At 49.4% G+C, this 26,116-nt stretch overlaps 1 protein-coding gene across 7 annotated transcripts in view; it reads left to right on the top strand.

Moving 5' to 3' along the window:
* Positions 1–26,116, top strand: part of PLXNA2 (plexin A2) — a 328,426-nt gene that overhangs the window by 36,252 nt on the left and 266,058 nt on the right. For 6 of the 7 annotated variants that reach the window (XR_006174188.2, XR_006174189.2, XM_042848961.2 and 3 more), the window contains exons 2-3: positions 5,216–6,491; positions 9,215–9,397. Coding sequence is in view for 5 of the 7 variants with exons in the window: in XM_042848961.2 (XP_042704895.2) it covers positions 5,304–6,491; positions 9,215–9,397 (1,371 nt within the window). In the remaining 2 variants the exon portion in view is untranslated. The remainder of the gene's footprint in view (positions 1–5,215; positions 6,492–9,214; positions 9,398–26,116) is intronic. The other variant, XM_065591481.1, reaches the window with a different exon arrangement.

Here is a 26,116-nt window from a genome sequence, read left to right on the forward strand (position 1 = left end):
CACTATAGAAGTATAAGGACTCATCTGGTCTCATTTTTAAGGGTCTGTGTCCCACCCTTGGGCTCACGTGGCTGAGGAAGGGGGTGAATGGTCAGGATAGAGCAGAGAAAATAATGTAAGCGTGCGGGGGGAGGGGGGAGTAGAAAGGCTTTTTTAAAAAAAAAAAAATCCCTCTGCTTCTCTGTGCGGTCCCGGAAGGGTGGATGAAACGCTCTCCGATGTAAGCCTGCATCACGCAGACAGCGCTTTCCCAAGGCAAGCCGCCTGTTTCCTAAGGAAATCCCAGCCTTACGGTTCCTAATTCCGCTTGACAGCTGACTGAGTGTATGTGTTAGGGAAGTGGGGGAAGGGATGTCAGAATGGCTCCAGCCCCACCCCACTGTTGTCCCCCAGGCCCAAACTAGACCCCATCAGCTTTGAAATGGTCTTGTTGTCAAGTGTCTGGAGGGAGGGAGTGTTGATGAGGTGTGGCATGATCTCTGCAGCTCAAGGTTGCATTTGTTCTCCTCAGAAGTCGGCTGCTGCTGAAGGAGTGGGAGACGGATGAGGAGTTAGGGCTGCCCTTCAACAGCCTAAATGAGGGCGAGGGGAGATTAGGCTGCAGCATCTCTCCCTTTTTGGGAGGCAAGCGCACATGGTCTGTACCGCCAGCCTCCATTCCTTCTGCTGGGGTGACAGATGGGCACTTCGGAGCCCTCCTCACTCACTGTCTGTGACACTCAGGGTACGTCTACGCTGCAAAAACAAACCTCCTTCGGCAGCGAGTCTGACCGGGAGTCAACTGACTCAGGCTCACGCTATAGTGCTAAAAATAGCAGTGTAGATGTTCCTGGTCGGGCGTGAGCCCAGGGTCTGAGGACACCCCTCCCGCCCTTGCTGGGTTTCAGAACTGGAGCGACGTCTACACTACTATTTTTAGCCCTGTAGCAACAGCCCTGCAAGCCCGGCTCCTTTGACCCTGGCTCTGAGATTCACTGCCACAGGGGGGTGGGTTTTTTGTTTTTGCAGGTAGACATACCCTGAGGTTCCCAAGCGCCTCTGGGCATATCTACACTAGGAGCTGGGGGGTGGCGGGGAGGGAGTGATTCCCAGTTCAAGGAGACATACTTGCACTAGCTTTGATCAAGCTGAAGTGCTAAAAATAGAATGTAGCCCTGGCAGGATGATCAGTGGGAGGGGCTAGCTGCCCCGTAGATGTACCCATCCTAGGCCCAAGGCACATATTTGGGGCAGCTAGCCTCTTCTCTTGCTACCACAGCTATGCTCTGTGTTTAGCACACTAGCTTGATCAGAGCTAGCATGGGTATGTCTCCGGGAGCTGGGACTCAACCCGCCCCGCCCAGCTCAAAAGGCAGACATACCCCTTGCCTCTTGAAAATGGGACTTCTAGTTATTTTGGGCAATGTTACCCCCATCATCTCACTGCAGCCGCACCACTGCACAAAGGGAAGGAGCGAGGGCTCTCGAGTTGCCCCTTCGTGCTGTAATGCCCTAGCGGTTAGCGTCTGACACCTTATCCCCTTCTCAGTCCCTCCTTAGAACCTACCTCTGCTGGGATCACTCCTGTCTGGTACTGGTTGGAGGGCTTCTGCTTTTCTGTACAGCTGTACTCACTCTACTGCTGCATCAGTCTCCCAATCCGCACCCCCATTTGTCTGTTGCTTCCTGTCGGACACTCAAACTGTAAACTCTCTGGGCAGAGTTGTCGGTGGCTCTGTCTGCTGCACATGTGGACAGCACCACGTTAGCTTTGCTCTGGCTAGCTCCAGCATCAGTAGCAGTGAAGCGACAGCACCATGGACTTTGGCACAGGCTAGCTGTCGAAGAACCAGTCCTAGGGTCTCGGTGGAGTTTTGGACAGGCTGGGCTTCGCTGCAGTTGATACCCATGCTAACTCGGGTACATCTACACAAGCTGTAAGTGCACTTCCGGTTGCAGTCAAACGTACCCTTTCTTACGTCTGTCCAGTGCCTTCACCGGTTGGGTATAGAGCCTTGACTAGAGTTTCTAGGCTCTATCATAATACCATTAATTAAAACTAATGAGCCAGAAGTGCTGAGGTGCCAAGACAGGCTGTTGCCATAGTACTTTGGGTATGACCAAGAATCCTGGAAGCCTTGCATGAACTGCCCTGCTTAGCAGACTCAAGTGGTTTGGAAAATTAAGATAAACTTCAGAGAAGCATCTGAATCCAGTCCACATCCTGAATCTGGTGAGGCTAGAGTGTCACTAGGGCATGCCATGTGGCATGCTACTGTTGATTCACTCTTCAGTTATTCATGCAGCCAAAACACACCCTGTTCCAGCAGCAGCAACCCCACCACTGCTCCCTTCTCACAGCTACTCGAATGACAGCAGTAGCTGCAGAGTAGAAACCTCTTTCCCTTGTCCACGGCCAAGGAGAGCTTTTGAAAGCAGAGGATAAGTGGAAGTCCTGAACACTCTCTGCCAACCTGTGCTTTTTCAGGCAGGTGCTGAGCAGCTGATGACCAGCATTCAGATCAAAAGGAGACAAAGGGAGGAAAGTCGGTGTGTGTGGGGGGGAGTTGCATGGTTCCTCTCAGCTCCTGTCTGTCACAGCGAATCAGGCACTGCCCTGCTGACACTAAAGAGCCGAGACTGACCTCAATCAGGTTGAGTCTCAGCCCTAGGGGAGTTCAAGGGGAGAAGGAGGAGAAAACTCAGTGCCGCTAAGCACTTTGCTGCTGGGAGAATTCCAGGCTCTCATCTAGTATGATCATCTAGGTACAGAGAGGGGCTGGGAGCCAGGATTGCTAGGTTCTGTTCCTGGCTCTGCCACAGTCCGACTGTGTGGCCTTGGTCAAGTTCCTTAACTTTTCTGTGCTTTAGGTTCCCTGCTGGTAAAATGGGGATTGCAAAAGTTTTCTTCACAATGGGTTGTGAAACTTAAACAAGAGGTGCACAAATGGGCTGGAGAAAGGCAGATTTTTTTTTTCAGTTTCCCATTTTGAGTGACACTCAGGGTGGAAGGAAGGGGAGTGGGCCAAATTCAGAAGGATGAGAAGAGGCAGCTCATGCCATCTCTAGAAAGCAGGCGTGATGGGGGAGGAGACTGGCTGAGATCCTAAATTGTCATGCCCCTTTTAGCAGCAAGTGGATATTTGCTTGTGCCAGCCCAGGTTCTGTGCTCATGGCCCCTGCCTATCCCAGCAGCGGTAGCTAGCTTTGGCAAAGAGGCATGTGCTCCTTCCTCTGTGCAGACGGTGACCAATCCCACTGATGCAAGGAAGGGTTCTCCCTGCTCTTTCCTTGCTCAGATACAGGTGGTTTGGGGAGCTCTCACTTCCTAACAGCTTTGGTTGGCTGGTTTTGGAGGGACGATGGAGATCATAGTGTCCTCTCTGTAGTTCCTTTCTGCTTTAGAACTTCCCCATCTAGTTGCCCCAGGATGGAGTCTAGAGTTCACCTTTCCCCATCCCTCTGGAGTCTATCTCTCTTCCTCCCACTCCTCCTCCTACAGTTTACCCCTCAGCCAGGGGGGCAGGGCGAAACACCAATGCCTCTGCCTGAATACTGCGGTGATGAGGCAGCTTCAGGGTAGGTGGACAGATACCACCTTGCAAAGTGTCACCTCCTTCCCAGACTCTGCTTCCTCTGCCTCACTGACTTGGTTTCACAGGTCCCGTTGATCACAGGTCCTGTTCAGACTGGAGTTTCTCAAGTACATGCTTTAGGGCAGGGCTGATCTTGGAGCATGGGTGCTTTTGTGGACTTTCAAGTAACCTCAGCAACTCAAAGTCTGATGTTCTACATGCAGGGCTAGTAGCTCTGCAGGACCAGGTTCTTGGATAGCTGCAGGTGGCCATCCAAATACATGGGATCTTGCTGTGACCTGGCTCCTCTGGCTTGTCGCCTGGATTTTGCCCATGAATCACAAGGTAGAGTAAGGTAGAGTAAGGTAGTAAGGTAGAGTAACTGCATTGGGAATGGGAATGATTCTTGCATCATCTCTTGCCACCTGCATTTTATAAAGAAACAGAAAATCAAACGTGGAAGCCTCCACGTTTTGTTGCTGCTTCCCAGAAAGTGCCCTGGAAATGAAGGGCTCTCCTGTCACCTGCCTCTTCCCTTGATCCCACTCCCATGTGAATACTCTTTCCAGCCAGCTCTTTTCCCTGAGGCCATGGGGATTTTTTGCACTGAGCTGATGACTGCAACACCATTTAATGGTATTGATAACGGGAAGGGAAATTTTAGGGACTATCAACTGCTTTCTCCAAATAGACATCTTCCATGTAAGGTCCCTTGCTTTCTTTCATGTCTCACCCAAACAGATTTTGGCCAGAGCTCTTTGATTGGAGGCAGGCCTTCAGCTACGTGTCCATTTAGATGAAAGAAGACCTTTGTCGTTCCATGGGATTCTGTATTTATGACCTCCACCCAGAGTACACAAGCAGTTTACTATCTAGTGGATGTTTTGGACAAGACCTTGCACCCCAAAGTCCTGTCTCCTCTGCATAGGCTTTAAAGATCCCAGGATTAATTTCACAAGTGTAGGGAGTTTGTGCAAATCTCCTATGTCAATATTTATTCACCCAGCTACCATACCCCTCCAGCCCAGAAGCAGGTGGCTGCGTTTTAGTGGTGGGTGAAGTAATCTTTGGAAAGGCTGCTTTGGGATCCTTCAGGCTCAAAGGCAGCCGTGTACATAGACCTCTGCAGTGGTGAGAGGCAGAGAGGAGGCACCATTATAAGCACGGAAAGCGTTGTTGTATAAATGCAAGTTGTACTTGTCTGCATGAAACTTTAACCTTCATCATTAATTACAATTAGACAGGATTTATAGGCAAAAAACACTTCTTACTTACCCCTCGCCTACAGTCATATACCCGGTAGGAAAAGTGCCTTCAGCCAAGATTTAGATTGATAGTTGGGTGCATGAACTGTGGAATCTTTGTCCCAGGGCTGAGGTTGATTATCTCCTCCTGCACTCCGTGAACGCAGGCACCGTGCCCATTATAAACAGTTAAACCACGTAACAAATTAATGCACAGCGGCAAAATCGAGTGGCAAAACATGGAGCCTGACCGGTTTTCCAATAAGTTAGGAGCCCTGCTTAATGCTGGCTGGGCTTAGAGATGTCCTTGCTTTATTTCAAGGACTGTATAACTAAAAAGTCTCTCTTGAATTGTGTCTACAGGGCACTCTCTGGATTTAATCCTTTGCTTTGTGTGTATTTTTTTCCCCTCTCCAGAACCATGTGAAGAACCTCGCCAGGGCAAGGGACACATACAGGGAGCTTGGAAGTTCACCCTCCCCTTTCTCTTCTCCCCTGCCCCAGGATGGATCAGAGGAAGAACTGGCCTCGGATGCTGGACTCCGATGGCTGGTCAGCAGCTGTGGTTTTTCTCTTTTTGGTCTCACTTTCCCGGAACGCAGCCAGTACTGCCCTGTTCAACACCTTCCACTCAGAGAACCGCGACTGGACTTTCAACCACCTGACCGTCCATCAGGGCACCGGGGCAGTCTACATTGGAGCCATCAACCGGGTTTACAAGCTCTCAGGTAACTTGACCATCCTGGTGGCTCACAAGACAGGCCCGGAGGAGGACAACAAGTCCTGCTACCCGCCCCTCATTGTCCAGCCTTGCAGTGAGATCCTCACCCTCACCAACAACGTTAACAAGCTGTTGATCATTGACTACTCAGAGAACCGGCTGCTGGCCTGCGGGAGCCTCTACCAGGGCGTCTGCAAGCTGCTGCGGCTGGACGACCTCTTTATCCTGGTGGAGCCGTCCCACAAGAAGGAGCACTACCTCTCTAGCGTCAACAAGACAGGCACCATGTATGGGGTGATCGTGCGCTCCGACGGCGAGGACGGCAAGCTCTTCATCGGCACTGCAGTGGATGGCAAGCAGGATTACTTCCCCACCCTCTCTAGCCGCAAGCTGCCGCGGGACCCGGAGTCATCAGCCATGTTGGATTACGAGCTCCACAGCGACTTTGTCTCATCGCTCATCAAGATCCCCTCGGACACGCTGGCCCTGGTCTCACACTTCGACATCTTCTATATCTACGGGTTCGCCAGCAGCAATTTCGTCTACTTCCTGACAGTGCAACCGGAGACCCCCGAGGGAGTCTCCATCAACTCGGCCAATGACCTTTTCTACACGTCCCGCATCGTCCGCCTCTGTAAGAATGACCCCAAGTTTCACTCCTACGTCTCGCTGCCCTTTGGCTGCATCAAGGGGGATGTGGAGTACCGCCTCCTGCAAGCGGCTTATCTCTCCAAGCCAGGGGACGTGCTGGCCAATGCCCTCAACATCACAGCCCAGGATGACATTCTTTTTGCCATCTTCTCCAAGGGGCAGAAGCAGTATCACCAGCCTCCTGATGACTCGGCTCTTTGCGTTTTCCCCATCCGCACCATCAACAGCCAGATCAAGGAGCGCCTGCAATCCTGTTACCAGGGGGAAGGCAACTTGGAGCTCAACTGGCTCCTGGGGAAGGATGTCCAGTGCACCAAAGCAGTAAGGATGGTTGTAGTACATTGCCACTATTGCTCTGGAGAAATCGATCTCACTCCTAACACCATTTTGGTAGGGAAGAATGGTCTTGGGGTGGAGACATTGGACTGGAATTTGGGAAACCTGGATTCAATTCCTGGCCCTGCCACAGATGCCCTGAGTCAGCTTAGGGAAGTTACTTGATCTTTCTGTTCCTCGGTTTCCCCAAATACCAAACAGGGATAATAATCCTCCTTACTTCAGATTGTGAGAATTAAATCCTTAATGTTGTGAGATGATTAGGGTGCGAAGGGCCACAGAAGTAGCTAGGTAGACAGATTAAAAAATCGCAGCTTGTTAGAAGCGTTCTGCTATTTCCAGCTGTCCATTCTGATTCCAAAATCAGACTAACCCAAAGCCTCTCTCTCTCCCAGCCTGCAGCAGGAGAGTATAGTGCAAACACAACTAACCAGATGAATGCAAATGGAAGTTGCACACTCTGTGCTGTTACTTTGCTAGTTCAGATCTTGATTTACATACCATACAGATTCCTTTTGAGCCATCTCAATCCCTGGAAACTCCTTTCACCATAACATATTCAGTTTGGCTTCCAACTCTCTGGTACCAAGAAAAAATGTGAGCTAAATGAGGACAGAGAGGGAATTTTGGGGCAACAGGTGAATGTTGGAGTGCAGAGGATGGCCACGAGACACTGAGCTTTTCAGATCTAGCCTGTTGAAATTAATGCAGCCAATAGTGACTCAAAGGCCTTTGGTAGCTATTCAGTGGCTCCTCTGGGAGATGAGTTGGTGAATTGCAATCCCAATCCTAGTTGGTAGATGTCCACATCACAAACGGCACTAATTAGCATTAATTCCATTTTGGGCAGGCTCAGCAAAGTGATCAATTAGCAATAATACAGAGTCTTTCATTTCATTGCTCTCAGAGTGTTTTATAAGCATCCTTATCCCCATTTTACAGAGGGGAAACTGAGGCAGAGTGAGGGGACACCGCAAGTCAGTGGCAGAGCTGGGAATAAAGGCTAGGGCTCTTGACTCCCAGTCCAGTTCTCTATCTGCTAGACCTGTTGTTTTCAACCTGGGGATCTGAAAACTATGTCTAAGGGGTCCACGAAACGTTGTCATTACCGTAGAACAGTGGTTTTCAACCTCTGGTCCGCGGGCCCCTGGACGTCCACAGATTATGTCTAAGATTTTGCAAAGGAGAGATCTCCATTCAAAATTTTGTAGGGGTCCTCAAATGAAAAAAGGTTGAAAACATTGTGCTAGACCATGCTGTATTGAAAGCAGAACATAGGTACTAAACAGCCCTTTAGATCAGATTGGGGCATTCAAAGGATGGGACAGGGTTGGCCAGGAGTATGGAAACTCTGCATTGCTAGGGTCCATTCCATGGGGGGGCATTGATAAATACTGTTCCTCTTAAGAACAGCCAGTCTGGCTGGCACCTTGCACCAGCATCCTATTCACTCGGGGAATGTAACGAGGAGATCCGGAGTGTTAAATCTGTCATGAAGTCAGGCTGTTTGCACAGGAGGGGGGTGGCTGCTTCCCTAAAGAAATGAGTAGCTGAGAGGAAATGGCAGCTTCCTTTCTATGCTCAGAGGGCAGAGGTAGAGAGCAAACACCTGCACTTCCTGTGGCTGGCCCATTGCAGGCTCATTGCCAGTGGAAGGCAATCGCTGGCCCCAGCCATGTGACTCTCTGCTGACCTGTCTGCGTGACACTGGGTCATTTCGGGAAGTGGGATGGGGGGAGGAGAGAACAACAGATTCCTTTTATGAATGGATTTGACAGTCCAGTGCAGTGTGAGCAAGGCTGCTGGAGCACATCCTGGGGCCAGCGAGGTGGATTAGGGACATGTTCCCTGTATGGCCGTGTGAGTGAGGCTGGGTCAGTTTTCTGTCCTCGTCCTTGGCTCCCTAGGTCAGCCATGCTGTGGAAACTGCCCGCTCAGATCTTCTTGGGGTTTGAGATGGGGAGGAAGAAATGGCTTGTGCTGATGTGCTGTGACCTCTCTGGTTAATGCAGAAGAAGCTTTGAATGATCTTCAGTGCAAGACTCTAGTCAATCTTCCTCCCCTGACGTAGGCCCTTGAAAAGGCAGCTGGTCTGATTTTTTTTCAGAGATGCTAAGCACCTGGCAGCTCCCGTTTCTTGACTGGGAGCTGCAGGCGATCAGGACCTCCAGAAATCCGACCAAGACTATTTAGAGGGAGGTAAAGTCAGTGGAGGAGAGAGACACCGCGTCAGCTTGGGACATGAATGCACCAGGGCAGAATAGGGGGGAGAGGGTTTGGATCTGAGAGGGGAGAGAATCAAGAGAGCTAATGAAACCATTTTCCCCTATGGTTTTCTGTTAATGACATGGTGGGGATTCTCATCAGTCCTGTCCATGAAGGCTTTCCTGGCAGCTAGCGTGTGGTGCACCCACCGTGGCCTGTACCCATGCCAGCCACACAGCTGCTTGGCCTAGATTACCAAAATAAGGAGAGATGTTCATTGGGTCATGCTGGGGAGAGTGGCTGTGACCCTAGCTCCTAGGGAGATGAACCAGCTGTACGTGAGCAGGGGGTTGTTGTGAACACCCAGTTACTGTGTGGGGAAGTTCGGTGCGCTCACCCCATGGTTACAACTGTGCGTTCAGTTCTGCATGAGCCTGGGTGCTTGGATGAGCACTTCACCTTCACCTCGAGCTCACCCTTGCCCAATGCCTTGTCTTTTCCAGCCAGTCCCGATAGACGACAACTTTTGCGGGCTGGACATTAACCAACCACTGGGAGGCTCCACACCCGTGGAGGGGGTGACCCTCTTCACCGCCAGCCGTGACCGGATGACCTCGGTCGCTTCGTACGTCTACAACGGCTACAGCGTGGTGTTCGTGGGGACCAAGAGTGGCAAGCTGAAGAAGGTAAGGCTGCTCCTGTGACCCCAGAGAGCCTGGATCAGTGCCTTCTCCCTTTCCCCAGGAACACTGATCTGCCAGGCTGTTGCCACCTTTGTACTGTTCCTGAGAGCTCTTTCTCAGTTGCCAGTTATGAGGTAGTATGAGATTAAGTCCGAGGCTTTGAGTTAGGGAGGTACTTGAAGCAAGTGGTATGTGAGGCAAACTCTTCTGCATCTGTACTGGTGATGGGGCACCATTTAATGTAGTCTCGCTCAGAACCCAGAGACACCAGGCATTGGAATGATACAGAGCTTAGTGGCAAGTCAAAGTTTAAGGCATGTGGAAAATGTCCTTTCGGGTCCTTGAAGAGACGTAAATTAGTCAGACAAGGCAACATCTTCTCATTGCACCAAGGTTTGGGACTCAAAAATCTCTCTAAGCCAATACAAAGTGGAATGCAGCTGAGATCTTGTCAGGCACCTTGCTCTGCTTCCTATTAGCCATTCCATTCAACCATGTGTAATACTGGCCTCAGCAGTGCACTGGCTGTTGCATACTCTATACCTGCCACCGGTATATTGTTGGTGCCAGGATATTAGAGACAAGGCAAGTGAGGTAATTGGACCAATTTATGTTGGAACAGGCCACCCAAATAGCCCAAGATTACCAACTTCACTACAGGAAAAAGAGAAACCCTTCAACTATACACCCCTTGTTATCACTTACCCAGGGCCAGTGCAAGGAAGTTTCCCGCCATAGGCGAAACTTCCACCTTGCCCGCCCCCCCCCAGCCCTGCGGCAGCTCCCCACCCCCCCCTCCGCCCTGAGGTGCCCCCCCCCCCCCCCGGGGAGCCGTGCGGCAGCTCCCCGCCCCAGTTCACCTCTGCTCCGCCTCCTCCCCGAGCACGCCGCCCCCGCTCTAATTCTCCTCCCCTCCCAGGCTTGCAGCGCCAAACAGCTGATTGGTGCCGCAAGCCTGGGAGGCGGGAGAAGTGGAGCGGCGACAGCGCGCTCGGGGAGGGAGCGTAGCAGAGATGAGCTGGGGTGGGGAGCTGCCGCGGGGGGGGAGGGAGCTGCCGCAGGGCTCCCCACCCCAGCTCACCTCTGCTACGCCCCCTCCCTGAGCACGCCGCCTCCGCCGGCAATGACAATAATTGCATGGAGCGGCTGCTGCACTGGGAGAGGGAGTCTGAGCCGCACGTGTCAGCGCGCCGCCGGCAGCCCAGCCCAGGAATACTGTAAAAAAATTTTTGGAGGCACCGCTTTTTGGCGCCCCCAAATCTTGGTGCCCTAGGCAACCGCCTAGTTTGCCTTAATGGTAGCACTGGCCCTGCACTTACCACCCCACACTGGAACCCCTATAGGGTATCATTAAGCAGTTACAATTCATACTCTTTGTTGACCACATCCTGAAAGAAATCTTTCCCAAACCCTCTCTTCTGGCTTTCAAACCATGCCTCAACCTTGCCAACTTCATCCTCAGAAGCAAACTCCCCACAGACCAGAACCCACCAATTCAAAGCTGCACCAGTCCCTGCTCTAACAGATGCAAAACCTGCAGATAAATCTCCATTCCTACAACGATCAGTACCCCCCACAACACATTTTTCAAGATCCATGGGTTCTACACATGCCTATCACAACATGTGGTGAACCTCATCCAGTGCACTAAATACCCCAATAATAACTAAATGGGTGGAATGAGACAATCACTACGCTCTTGAATGAACTCACACAGGAAATGTCTAAAAGACAAAAACACCATCTCGCCCACGGGCGAACACTTTTCACAAACCAATCGCTGCATATGTGACCTCTCAGTCCTCATCCTCAAAGGAAATCTGCACAACACCTTCAAAAGACAAGCCTGAGGGAGCTTAAATTCATAACTTTGTTAGATACTAAAAATCAAGGACTCAATAAAGATAGTGGATTATTGCTCATTACAACAATCTATAACCCACTAACCCTCTTTTGTCCCACCACTGCAGAGGTGTTAACTGCCTCCTTCACCTTGAATGGTCTCTTAGAACATGTGAACTCCTTATGCTGAACTATCTGTTCCACCTTATATTTAGCTCTGACACTCTGAGGATCTTTCTCAGACCTGAAGAACAGTTCTGTGGATCTCAAAAGCTCGTCTCTTTCACCAACAGAAGATGGTCCAATAAAAGATATTGCCTCACCCGCCTCGTCCAACAGGTATTGCTAAGTCAGCCCACTGTATGACTGTGGCCACTGAGGAGTGCGTGACTCACTCTAAGAATACAAAGGGCTCCCAGAATTAGTCCAGCAGTTACTTGTGCTGTCTGTTGGAATCCAGTCTGAGAGACGATGTTTTTTTCATTGTATTCCTATGTGACACATGGCACGTCTGTGGGAAGGTGCTGCCCAAGTCAGTTTGGCTCTGAAGAAGTGGTTTGGCCTGAACCGAGAGAGGAACTGACTCAGGGTTGCTGTGAGGTAGAACTCAGCAAGTAGTAAATCGGCACAAATCATTTATTCAGTGGACCCAGACGCTTCTGTTCATGAATGACCTTTGGGCAGTGGGGGATAATCTTGAATTGATTCACAATGATTCTTAGTCAGTAGATTGTTCATAAGCCGCTCCTTCCAACTATCCAATGCCCAAAATTCACACTGTCTGTCAGTGTGGCACATGTAGCTCTCATGAAGGTACTCCTGCTTCCTGGCTGGATGAATGTCACTAACTTTTAGATTCCAATTCTCAATGTGAAAGACTCTTTGGGTGAATATGACCTGTGTGTTTTGTGAGTTGAAAAATTTGCTATTTCCATGCAAGTTTCTGACAGCCAAGTAGCTTGCTAGAAGATTGCCAGAAAGTGATTGCAACAGGGGCACAAGCACAGAAGCGAATTCAATTTTTGTTAGCGCAGATAATCACAGAGCATGTTTTTAGGTGTTCACCATGCTCTGCTGGAAGGCCTCGGGCCTAGAGCATTTCCTACTAATGCCCTTTGAGCTGCACCCATCACAATCAAAGCTCCAGGGTTCCCGTTGACCCACTCTGATAAGGGCAGGTGAGAAAGATTTCCCCTGAAATGCGTTGTGAAATGTCATAGGGGTTTATAGATAGTATTGCTGTACTCCTAACACACAGGCCTAGTGGGCAAAACAAAGCGTGATGGTCGAGAGAGATCTGGATCTTTGGCTGGTGTTACTGCCATCAATGGAGCCATCCATCTCCTAGAACTGGAAGGGACCTTGAAAGGTCATCGAGTCCAGCCCCCTGCCTTCACTAGCAGGACCAAGTACTGATTTTGCCCCAGATCCCCAAGTGGCCCCCTCAAGGATTGAACTCACAACCCTGTGTTTAGCAGGCCAATGCTCAAACCACTGAGCTATCCCTCCCCCGAGCCATGCTGATTTACACTTTAACCCAGAGGGATCTGAAACTTGAGCAAATATACAATAAGGTCAGCCCTAGTAATGAGAGACTCCCACTGGCTTCATCCTTATTGATGGCCACCAGCCTGAGCTCTGGATTTGGTGTTACTCCCTCGTGGTGCTTGTATCCGCCTGAGTCAGCACAAATCTCTCTTGGTGGGCTTGTACTCTGTCAGCAGATATTTACAAAAGCTGCCCCTAGTGGGAAGACTGTGTGGGTTAAGAACTCCCGGGGAGAGCTGAGTGAATTTTTTTGGCTGAAATTTTTCACGGAAAAATGCAGATTTGGTTTGACCAAAACCTTTTGCAAATTCAGGTCAGATTTGCCAAATTGTTTTGGTTTAAAAAAAAAAATCTGAAACCAAAAAGTTTCAAGTTTTTGATTTGAGGGCCCTCCTCATTTCAAAATTTACGTTGGCTTATTAATTTTTTTTTAAGTTTCAAGAAGCCCAAAGATTAAATTAAATACTCTGTTCAACACCAGACTGTGCTTCGTAATTACAGTATTATTTTCTTTTTTGGTATGGCTGAAAGACCAAAAAAAATCAGTTACTCTCATAGCTCTGCTCCTCTTGCGTGCCCTGCTTTGGTGGTGATAAAATTGCGGATTTATGGGTCTTGAAGAGATATGAATGGGTTAACTTGGCTGCCTTTGGGAAACTAAGCCTCAGGGCAAAGTCATATTGCTTCTCTGTGCCTTAGCCTTGCCTCTCACTTCCCACCCTTCCCATAGACCTCTGGGTGATTGATCTGCTGTGCAAGATAAAATTCTTTCCTGTTTGCATCACAAAAGCAGGGCTAGTTGCCCAAAGCAAAGAAATACCCAGTCTTCCTTCTCCCTCAAAGGAGCAGGAGGCCTTGCTGTGGTAAACTTATGATTCTGTGATTGAACTGGCCTTTTTCCTCTTCTCAAACACTCCTTTTGAAGATCAGGTTGTAAAGCCCAGACTAAGCCTGATACAATGCTGATAAAATGCGTTAATCCAGTTCTTCCTGTTGAATGATGCCTGGATTGGTACCGGTGCTTTTGTTCAGGGCAGGTCTACACTTAAAATGCTGCAGTGGCGCAGCTGTAGCACTTCAGTGAAGACTCCACTGCGTGGAGAGAGCTTTGCCCCTCGGCGTACTTAATCCACCTGTGTGAGAGGCGATAGCTATGTCTACGGGAGAAGCCCTCCTGTGGACCGAGCGCTGTCTACCTTGGGGTTAGGTCAGTATCACTGGATTTCAGTGTGGATTTTTCACATCCCTGAGTGGCATAGTGATAGCGATGTAAATTGATAGTACAGACCTGGCCTCAGATGTCAGTGCTTTAAAAACACAAAAAGCGTTTTGGATGTATAACAGGGATCTTTCTCCTCCTAACTCCTAGTCTGGTATTTTGTTGGCCCGCAATCAGATGCCACTTCAGTCCTCCGCCGCACAATTGTTTTATCCCCTGATAACGCAGGGCTAGTGAATATCACCACTCACTCAAATATATTAGAAGGTAAAAATACAATGTTCTGCTGTTACGTTGTTGTTTGTTTTTATTTATATTTCACTAGCCGGAAGAGCCCCAGTCATGGATTAAGGCCCCATGGGGCTAGGTGATGTACAGATATGTAAGACAGTCCTTGCCCTAGCGAGCTGAGTCAATATGACATACAGGAGGAAAGAACAGGTGGGGGAAGGAAGAAAGATTGAGGTAACAAAATGAGCAGAACTGAACAGAAACACAGAAGTCACAGCTCATCATTTGCCTAAGCAATGCCAGGCGGGAGTGACTGGAAGGCATCACAGCAGGGTTTATCCACTTATTGGTAGCCTTACATGACCTCAACACAGCCTTTAAATCTGTGGGCCTGATTTTGTGCTGTGAAGTTTATTTTTGGGTGCAAAATCAGAGATTGTTTATCCGAATCCAACCTCAAGTCAGATGCTCAGCATGACTGACAGATTTTTCAGGTCAACTGAAGGCAGAAACTGCTTTTGGAGTGAGGTCTAATGTAGCACCAGGGAAAGAGGCAGGGCGGGGTGGGAGATTATTTCTGGTGTCCGTAAACAGCAGGGAGAGTCTCCCTTCCCTATCCAGGAAGATACACGGGCAAGCACATACTATGGTTGGACGTCTGCATTTTTTTTAATGGCATCAATTCGTTAATATTTGTTCGTCGCTGTGTAAGTGCTGAACAGCAGTACCTTGATTGTAGCCTTGGCTGCTGACAAGATGCAAAGGCAACTCTTGATGTCATCCATTTGGGGCACCACTGTACCAAGCTTCTATTCCACTACACCCCAGCTCAGACCCAGTGATTCTCTCACAGAGCTCCCGCTAGTTCTGTGGCAGCAGCTGTATGGCAGGATCAATAGAACAGGCCCCTCAGACACCACGTTGCAAACACATATGTTGTTTAGTTCCCCGCCAGCCAGGTAAAGGATGGCATGTGTGTACTGTGCATATTGTTTACCATGTTTGGTGGGTGGGGGAGGGCCTCGTTTAAAGTCAGTTAAAGCAAACAGCTTGTGCCTGCATGTTGGGAATTTAATGTATTGAGCAGGATCACATCCCATTAATTATGTAGGATTACAGAAGGAGCGTTCTTTCCGGCATGGTTTAATCCCTCATGCCATTTATACAGTGGAGACCTTTTAAACAACTTCCCTTTTGATGCGGAATAAATCTATCCCTGTTTATCGGTTTTGCTCCATTAGTGGGAAGTGGCTGGGGGCAAGAGGGAGTTTCAAGATTTACCTGTTGCTCAGGACAATGGCAAACAGAGAATTGTGAGTTTGGTCCAAACCTTTCATGGCATCTGCCGAGCATCTTTATTTAACGTTTCTCAGCACTGTCTCAGGTTGTTTAGACCTGTGCCTCCTGTTTCCATTCAATGGAGTTATTACGCATCCCCGTTCTCACTAGGCAAGGGTTGGAACATAGCCTCTCCATATCTTGCAAACTACCCAAGCAGGACACCTTCAGCAATATATGACCCAAGAACCCCTAATGTTAAGCCTCCTATGCATGGGAAGTAGGCAGCAACTCTCTCCTGAACTCAAAGCCAGTTCTGATGGGGGACACTGCATGGATACGTTCCCCCATCACTAGCTCTGACATTTTTCCCTACCCGTATTTTATCATTTCTTTTGTTCACTGGGCAGAAGCCTGAAAGCATGGCTTCCTATCCTCTCCTTGAACACCCTTTGACAACCTCTCCAGTGCAGTTCCATGATGGAGCCAACAGGAGGTGGTAAAAGGATGGTGTGGCCTGAGTTCCTGACACTCACCTAGAATCTCTGCTCTGCACTTGTCTTGGACTTTGCAGCCCAATGCGCTTGCTGCAACCACAGAGTTCCCTTTACAGAAACTGTTGCTTAAGTTCCTTGTCCTTTTATCCCCATGTGGCTTACCACCAGTGGGCTCCCTCTGTTCATAGATTTGCAGACTTTAAGGCCAGTTGGGACCATCATGATCATCTAGTCTGACCTCCTGCATATTGTAGGCCACAGAACCTCGCCCACCCACTCCTGTAATCAGGGCCGGCTTTAGCAGGTGCGGGGCCCCACGCTGGGACGTGAATTGTCTCGTGCCCCCCCTCGCCCCAACTCCGTCCCAGCCCCTCCCCTACTCTGCCCCCTCCCTGCCCCATTGGATCTCTCCCCAAATCCCCGCCCTGCCCCCCCAGTCCTGCCCCCTCCCTGCCCCCATTGGATCCCTCCCCAAATCCCCGCCCTGGCCCCGCCTCTTCCCCAAGCACACCGCATTCCTCCTCCTCACCCCTCCCTCCCAGGCTTGCGCTGATCAGCTGTGTGGCGGCGCAAGCGCTGGAGGGAGGGGGGAGAAGCAGGATGCGGCTGCTTTTTTTTTTTTTTCCCCCACTCCGCCGGCAGCCCCTCTTAGGCGTGGGGCCCCATTCCGGGGAATCGGCCGAATCGGCTTAAAGCCGGCCCTGCCTGTAATAGCCCCATAACCTCAAGCTGAGTTACTGAAGTTGTAGAGTTCTAACTAAGGGCTTGTCTACGTGACCCGCTGGATCGACAGACAGCAATCGATCCAGCGGGGGTCAATTTATCGTGTCTAGTCTAGACGTAATAAATTGACCGCCAAGCACTCTCCCATCGATTCCAGTACTCCACCAGGGCAAGAGGTGCAGGCGGAGTCGACGGGAGAGTGTCAGACGTCGACTTACCGCAGTGAAGACACTGCGGTAAGTAGATCTAAGTACGTCGACTTCAGCTACGTTATTCACGTAGCTGAAGTTGCGTAACTTAGATCTATTTCTCCCCTTCCCCTGCCCAGTGTAGACCAGGCCTAAATGTGTAACACTGCTGAAGTCTAAAGGACCTGGGCTTACCCCTTTGGTGTGGCTTATTGCACAAAGGACATGAAAATGGTGGGCTAGGAGAGAAGCATAGTGCCTCTGGTGATATCTTGGCTGCAGTAGACAGAATCCAGGTGCTGATTACTTTGCCATCTAAGGACTGTGCACAGCCCATTAGGAAACCCTGGAATCTTAATGGGAAATGCTTCACTCCATCAAGTTCTGGGAGTTTAACACAGATCTGCCAAGAGAAAAAGCAACCCAAGGAAAAAGGAGGGGGGGGGGTAGATATCTGTCCGGTTCTTTGGCAAGAGCCCTGGTTGAGAAGCTGGGAGCTGCTTTCTCACACACTGACAGGCGCAGAAGAAGAGAGCTCTTTGGCTTTCCAGGTTTCGGACACAGCTATGTCCGGTGGAGCTTCCGGCCACACCTACGGAGTAGAGGCCAGCAAAATGTAACTAGGAGCAGAGAGAGAAGCCAAGTAGCCTAAGCCGGAGCTGTGAAATAAGTGGACTGTGATAGTAAGGTGACCAAGTCTTCTAAAAAGAACAGGAGTACTTGTGGCACCTTAGAGACTAACAAATTTATTAGAGCATAAGCTTTCGTGGACTACAGCCCGAAGGTAGCGCAGGCGGAGTCGACGGGAGAGTGTCAGACATCGACTTACCGCAGTGAAGACACTGCGGTAAGTAGATCTAAGTACGTTATTCACGTAGCTGAAGTTGCGTGAGCTGTAGTCTTGTGGGCTGTAGTCCACGAAAGCTTATGCTCTAATAAATTTGTTAGTCTCTAAGGTGCCACAAGTACTCCTGTTCTTTTTACGGATACAAACTAACACGGCTGCTACTCTGAAACAAGTCTTCTAATTATCAAAGAATGTTGCTCACTGAGGCTAGGGAGGGAATTCAAAGGTCATGACCGACCTACGGTCCCCCTTCCAATAACTGTTTCTTTTTAGCGTTGCCCTTTCTGCTAGCAGCACCTGTTGCTTGATGCTATGTCTAGATCATTGCCAGTTTTCCTCTGGAGAATGCAGTATGGCCCATCAGAGAGGGCATTGACTTAGGGCATTGAAGATCTGCCTGGGAGTTTTCACACTGACTCGTTCTGTGACTGTGGGTGAGACGCTAAGGGCCTGAAATCAATGGGAGCTGAGAGTGCTCAGCACCACTGAAAAGCAGGCTATTAACTCCTCTGTGCCTCAGTGTACCCATCTGTAAAACAGGGATAGTAATGCTTTGCCCACCTTTGTAAAGCACTGTAAGATCTACAGATGAAAAGTGCCACATAGTCTTTATTGCCAAGTCATCACTCTGCATATCCGCTGAGACCAGTGGTGACGGAAAGCCTCTGCCTTCTGAGAGTTATTGGGTGGTTTAAAGTAGAAATGAGCTAGTGGTCTCAATCCAGTCCTTTTGGAGGGTTTTTTTGTTTTGTTTTGGAATTTCCCTGGAGGGGAGGAGTCAGAGAGCCAGCTATGAAATTTTCTAAATTTATCATGCTTCCCCTGAGAGAATTCATCACTGGAAAAAAAAAAGCCACATTCTTTCGGTGATGTCCTACTTCCCATTAGCTAATCAGCTAGCTGGTTCCTGTGAAATTCCTGAGGAGAGTCTGTCTGTGTATCTCTCTGCATATCTCTCCCAAAGGAGACTATTACAAGGTCTGAGATCCCCAAACCCCAGGAAATGCTTACGGTCGCAATCACATTATACTCCTCTTTATGGCTGCTCTGCTGTAAATCACCCAGTACGGCTGCAAACCTTTCTTACTAGCAGCTACTGTGTTGTGTAAGATCAGATCACCGAGCTGAGCGGATTTAACTCTTCCCAACCAGGCACGTTCAGCGTCCCCAGTACTAAGGAGAAGAGTTCGCTGGGTCAGCTCAGCTCTTTTCCCCCAAGTGTAAATTTTTCCTCTCTGTACTGGGTTGGACCTTTCAGACTCCATATATAATTAATCTTTAATGACTGCTACAACACACTCCTACCCCTACCCGCTCTTCTCTGTGTCCCTGGTGATTCATATGTTATATTTTAAACATCTTCTCTCATTCCTCCCATTAAGCTGCCACTATTAAAAGAGAGAGGAGGGTTTGGGTTTTCTGGTCTCTGAAACAGAGAGCTTAATGCTGCGTCCCCTGTAATGAGATTGGCTCATTTCCCTTGCTGTTTGTTCTGTTGCTTTATGATCCCCACAGGGTCCAGCAAGCTGGGCTTTGGGAAGCTTGGGGAAGGCCAGCACTGGGCAGCCTGGGTGGTTTATTTACAGTTTCCATCCAGCCGGAGGGGGGGGTGGGGGGGCGTTGTGACAAGTCTAGTGAATGCTGGACACGTGGGGGAGTGTTGATCCAGCTTTATCCATGCCGAGCGAGAAGGGTGTTGTTTCTGAAGCCGGGGGTTAGGGAAGAGACGTGATTGTTGGTAACTGAGTGAAAGGTATGTTGTGCTGGTCAAAACAGAGCCATTGACATTTGTTCATATGACACAGCACGTTCCAGTTAAGGATCTCAAAGCACTTTGATTGTATAGTGATGCTCCACAGGCCCCCTGGCAAGTAGGTCAATATTATCTCAATTTTACGCAGGGTGAAACTAAGACAGAGAGAGGATAATAGCCTGGATTTCGGAGGTGCTGATCACTTGCAGCTCCCATTGACTTCAGTAGATGTGGGTGCTCAGCATCTCAGAAAGTTAGGCCATAAGTGATGTGCCCAAGATCACAGAAGTGCCTTGTGGTGGAACTGGGTGTAGAACCTCGGTCTCCTGACTCTGTCCCCTACTCTAACTTTCAGACCAGGGGTTCTCTGCTTGGGGGGGACGACACAAACCGATCCAGAGGGATCGTGACGACTCTCCCTTTCTTTATGGTGAGATGCGGGGGTGAGTCCCTGAATCTTTGCATTACGGTAACATAGGCTGGGGTGTAGGTAGGGTTGATAATCATTTTTCTAAACCACACCGCTTCCCCCTGATTTCAGTGGGAGTTGTTCCTGTAGATGTAATGCACTGCCCTAAGGCCTGGTCTACACTGGGGGGAGGGGGGGGAGAATCGATCTAAGGCTTGGTCCACACTGGGGCGGGGGATCGATGTAGGAAACGCAACTTCAGCTACGAGAATAGCGTAGCTGAAGTCGACGTTTCCTAGATCGAACTAAGTTTACTTACTGCGGGTCCATGCGGCGCAGGCAAGCTCCCCCGTCGGCAGCGCTTCCTCCTCTCGGAGAGCAGGAGTTTCACAGTCGACGGGGGAGCGCTTCTGGGATTGATTTATCGCATCCAGATGAGACGCGATAAATCGATCCCAGAAGATCGATCTCTACCCGCCGAATCAGGCGGGTAGTGTGAACTTAGCCCTAGATACGTCGACTTCAGCTACACTATTCTCGTAGCTGAAGTTGTGTATCTTAGATTGACTTAGAATCACTTACTTCGCATCCTCGCGGCGCGGGATCGATGGCTGCCGCTCCCCCGTCGACTCTGCTTCCGCCTCTCGCCATGGTGGAGTTCTGGAGTCGATCGGGGATCAATCAATTACTACCCGCCAATCCGGGTAGTGTAGACGTACCCAGATAGTGTAGCTGTCTCAGGGTTAATTCCCTGCATAGGATGGGAGAGTGGGGAGGGGAACCTGTGTGGGTGTGTATATTTTCTCTCTCTCTCTTTATAATCAAGCCTTGAATTCCAGCAAGTCTGCTGCTTTATTTTTAAGTGGCATGATGCCAAGAGGTTTTAACACGAGGAATGGCTTTGCCAAGCATACTGTACATAGGTGGAAGGTCTTGATGTCTGGAAATAATGCTTTGCTAACATTCCAAGTGGCAGCGAGTTGTCTGATTGGGTTTGCAAGCAACACACAAGCAGAGGTCAGCTTTAAAAGCTCCCCTCGCAGGCGTGAGTCATGGGAACAAATATTTAATGGACTGGGCACAATTCGAGCCTAACTAATTTAATCCTGCTGTATCTGAGTTTCAAATTACACTAGTCAGCCCCAGTGCTTTCTTACCATATCTCTGTGCTTTCCACGCCCTATCCTGTGTGATATAGTAGGCTTCATTCGAATAAAGGGATCTTTTTTAGAGTGGACCTCATAGGCCTTTTGCTCTGTGATACATTCACCCCTGGGCGTTTCATGAACTTAGCAAGAGGTCTGTGAAGGAAAAACTTTCTGTGGCTCTAAGAGAGGAGGTGTGTGGGGAGGAGTAGATGGCTCAGGGGTTTGAGGACTCAGAGCCTCTCACCTCTAGAGTGAAGTCTTGAATTCAAACCAGGTAAGTTTCCTACACATGGCTCTGGCTGGCGGTCTAGGTGAAATGAATTGTGGTAGGCTCAGTCTCGTTCTCAGTAGGGTAGTGGGTTCACATCACAGAACTGCCACCCCAAGTGGCACTAGCTGGCTTCTGTGTTGCCATTCCCAGCAGTGTGATCAAGGACTGTGAATGGATTCTGAAAACTGAACTCCCCCTGTGGCCACTCTTAGGGGTCCTCAAAGTTAGGGTTGAGACAAAGCACATTGGGGGAGTTTGGTGCAGGTGGAACTTGTCTCTCTCATGGGCTGTGTTCATGCCTGTGCTGTGGAACTGGAGGGGTACGATGAACATGACTGTCAGTCTGGCTGCTTCCATGAGCAATAAAATGCACATAAAACTGTCTGCCTCCCTTAATACTGGGATGATGGGGGAAGGTGACAAAGCCCTACTCCATGATTCAGGAAAAATAGATGTTATTTAAAGTTGGTGCCCAACTTCTAGAATTTAACACAAGGCTAATTAAACTAGCCGCCTTCTTCTTCTTCGAACCTCTGCATGCATTGCTACATGGCTAGTCTCTGTAGAGAGGGTCTGGCAGTTAAATTTATGCCATTTAATGCTTGATGCATCGCTCTTTTTAGCTTGGAATTCCTTCTCTCCAATCCTCCCTCCCCCCCACAATGCTTCCCACAATGCACAAGGGCTAGCCCTTTATCCCATGGATGGTCTCCAGCAGTCTTCTCTTTTTTGAGAACCATTGTTCCTCATGAGCTTTCTTTAAGTGCATACAAAGCAAATGTGCTGATGAGGCCAAGACCTATTGGATAAAGCATGGGTACTTGGGACTCTATTTTCCAAGCAACTCGATAGTCCAAGGTTCTTTTTCAAAAGACCCCTACTTCTTGGAGGTGGGAGGTTTGTACTAAGGATGTAACCATTCACAAGGCTGGATTCCTGGAATAAAGCAATTTCCATCAAGCAAAATTAGAAAAGACATTAATGCAACAGTTAACAGCCAGCAACTGCAGGGGGCGAATGTGTCTGCTTGCTTGTTCTGTGTTTATGGGCCTTATACAATTCCATCAATATTGATGCGTGATGCCTTTGATTTTGACGCTAATCATTGCTATGAATTAAATTTGCAGCCATATAATTAGGATCGCTATTAATAGGGCCCCAAGCTAAGTGCCGCTGTGCTAGTTGTCTTTTTCCTGATGGAAAATGGCATCCTCAGCGCTCCGCTAATGCAGTTTGCCTAGTAGATGGTAAGACTGATGTGAAAATGATACTTTCTATATTGAGAGGGACCGCCTCTAACATGGATATTGACATAGGGCCTGAAATTGAATGAGTTTCCTGAGTAAGGAGCATAGGACCGGGCCCAGGGATAGGCTTCACAGTAGTGTTCTGCTGGCTTTCTGGGGCACAGACATGTGAGGGGGGAGGGATAGCTCAGTGGTTTGAGCATTGGCCTGCTAAACCCAGGGTTGTGAGTTTAATCCTTGAGGGGGCCATTTAGGGAACTGGGGTAAAAAAATCTGTCTGGGGATTGGTCCTGCTTTGAGCAGGGGGTTGGACTAGATGATCTCCTGAGGTCCCTTCCAACCTGATATTCTATGAGGGAGAGAAAGAAAGGGAATGAGAGAATAAGGTAGGAGAAAGACGAAGGCAGTTTTTGGTTTCGCAATCTATCTTTCAGCTCTCCTTGCATCCATCTGTTTCCCCCATCCTGCGTTTTTCATATTCCTCCTTTGGGGCTCTGCCCCTTGCTGCGTCCCCAGTTTGCACACAGCAGGATAAATGGAATGACCAGGGTAGCTGCATGGCTCGCCAGTACAAATCAATATTGTATTCCATCCCAAGAGGTAGTGTATCATAGTATATGTAATACATCAGTGAAGGGCCGTGTTTGGGATCAAGAATAAATAAATGTTGAGGCACTGTAGACAGAGAAAAGTAGGCATATAATTTTGCTATCATGTTGTTTATACCTACCCCAAGAAAAAAGAGACTCACGTGATGACTTGCAGCCCATGGCACCACTGCCTGTGGTCTCACAAGCTAAGTAGGGTCACAGGTACTTGGATGGGAGATCTCCAAGGAAAAAGCAAAGATGCTATTGGTGATCCAACAGATAGCATGTGTCTCTCTGAACCCTTGTCACTGTACATTGGTAGTGGGTGTTGTACTACTCAAGGTGCATAAAGATTTTTGGAAGAGATATAAAACTGAAATCTTGGTTAGTATAGATCCCATGAGATTTTTCTCAATAGTAGGGCGTTTTGTCCTGGTGACTTGGCCAGAATTTAATTCAGACAGTTACATTTTGTATACCATACCTAAGTTAACATACTGTCTCCGACCCTTGCAGTTTCAACTGGATATGATGGTATTCTTCACATCCTATCCTAACCTTGTGGAGTGTTTCTGTAAGCTGTTAAACAGCTGGTTGTGTTCTGCGGTGATTGTGGCTGTTCAGTGCTGCCTGAAGCAATTCATCATGCATCTCATCTGTGAAGTGCTTTGGCATCATTTTGGATTAAAGATGCTCTAGAAACATAAGATATTTGTATTTGTGTAACTCAAGACTTTGTGGTTACACATGCATTTTTGTTGACCTGTTGAATGTCTGAATTCACAGTGCATAATGCTGCTTGTACTCATTTGCCATGCAGGCTAATACTCCACTCTAGTAAAGAATAGTGATAACTGATCAGATTACTCAGGTTACAGCGCAGGGGACTGGACTAGATGACCTCTCTAGGTCCCTTCCAGTCCCATGATTCTATGATTCGACTCAGTCAGGGGAAAGGCAAACTTTAAATATGATGTTTCTCCTTGGTATTTGATAGTTTATTCAGTTTGGTTGATTTAACTTGTTCTATTGGTGGGGATAAAGTAGGCCTTTCAGAATGAAATGTATATTGGACCCTACCCTTATATGACTCTGTCCTACAGATGATGACCTTATCTGTTCAATTTACTCTTAATTATAGCCCACATACACACTCTGTAGCACTTTAGAAGTCATTCATATCCGCATGTGGGGAAGCCAAAGGAACCTGCAGATGCTTGCTGAACAGATGAAAATCATCTGCTAGAATAGTCTTTCCAATGCAATTACCCCATTTTGGATGCAGGTCTGAATACTGGAGGCTTTGCTGACCCAACCCTTTTGAGATCCATCCATCACCATTGGGAATGTAGCTCTTTGTGTCCCAGCAGAGACGCTAGATTGCAGATAGGGAGGTTTATTGCTTGACAGGAGTATTTGCATAACTGCAAGCTCCTAGAAACTGGGCACTTAATTTCTCACCCATGGATATCAAGGGGGCAGGAATTTGGCTGGCATCATATTGTCTGCCTGGGATTGCTCTGTCTACAGTATGGAATGGACCTAGGAAATATCTTTCTAACCATGGACTCTCCAGTCTTGCCCAATAATCACCCATCCCTTAGGTAGAAAGGGCACTCTCAAGTCAAGACCCCAACAAATAAAGCCCCGGAGCTATTAGCATGGGTCCTACTGTAACACAAACTGTGCCTGCATGCAATCCCAAAGTAGCCTAGCTTTGCTATTCTTGGCAGCCAGAAGAAGTTGGAGCCTTACTTTTAATTAATTAGTGCATTGAGATGCATGAAAAGGGATTGGAGCAGAACAGGATGTAGAGTTGTGATAATGAGCATGTTTCGCGGTAAGTTATGGTTAGCAAGTCACAGTTCAAGGTAACCCAGGCTCAGGGCCAGCTCTATACACCAGCAAAGCAAGCAGGTGCTTGGGGCGGCACATTTGCAGGGCGGCATTCGGGCCATCCTATTTTTTGGGGTGGGGGCGGCCCTGCGGGCGCTCACCCAGGTAGACGCTGTCCCGGCCCCCAAGCTGACACCGAAGTCCAGGTGGAAGAGCCGCAGCGGGTGGTCAAAGCTGGTCTCGAGACTGGGGTCCAGCAGCAGCGCGTCGTGCGCGGGGGGCGCCCTGGGGCTGCTGTGGTTCGTGCCACCGGGCCCGGGTGGGCCATCCGGCAGGCTCCGACACATGGAGCACGGGACACTTGGGCTGGGGGCTGCCCCATGGCCAGGCTGGACGAAGCAGCCCAAGCCGCCCAGGGGCTGCAGCAGGGTGGCCAGGAGCAGCAGCGGGGCCATAGAGGGGACAGGTGCCCGGGGCGCTGCTGTGCGGGGCCCACATCCCGCTCTCCAGGGCTCCGTTCCCCGCCGGCCGCTCCCTCTGAGGCTGCCCTGCCCCTGCTCCTCAGCCCCTTGCCAGGGCAGTCCCCCGGGGTCTGCCCTCTCAATTGCTGGCCGGTCCTGGAGGCAGGAGTCCCGGCTGGAGGGACCCTGGGCTGAGGGTCATAAGCGGGTTGCTGATGACCCGCCCTGGCAGCGAGTTACCAGTGACTCAGGGCTGGGGCAGTAGGAGGGTACAGGTGGGGGAGAGAGCCCAGGGTTGGGGCGGCAGGGGGTGCAGGTGGGGGTGTGTGTGCAGGGCTGGTGCTACCTTTAAGGCAAACTAGGCGGTTGCCTAGGGCACCAAGATTTGGGGGCACCAAAAAGCGGTGCCCCCAATTTTTTTTTTTTTTTACAGCATTCCTGGGCTGGGCTGCCGGCGGCGCACTGACACGTGCGGCTCAGACTCCCTCTACCAGCGCAGCGGCCGCTCCATGCAATTATTGTCATTGCTGGCGGGGGCGGAACTGTTCTTCAGGTCTGAGAAAGATCCTCAGAGTGTCAGAGCTAAATATAAGGTGGAACAGATAGTTCAGCATAAGGAGTTCACATGTTCTAA

Source organism: Chrysemys picta, chromosome 4, assembly GCF_011386835.1.
Source record: "Chrysemys picta bellii isolate R12L10 chromosome 4, ASM1138683v2, whole genome shotgun sequence".
NCBI classification, from domain to species: Eukaryota; Metazoa; Chordata; order Testudines; family Emydidae; genus Chrysemys; species Chrysemys picta.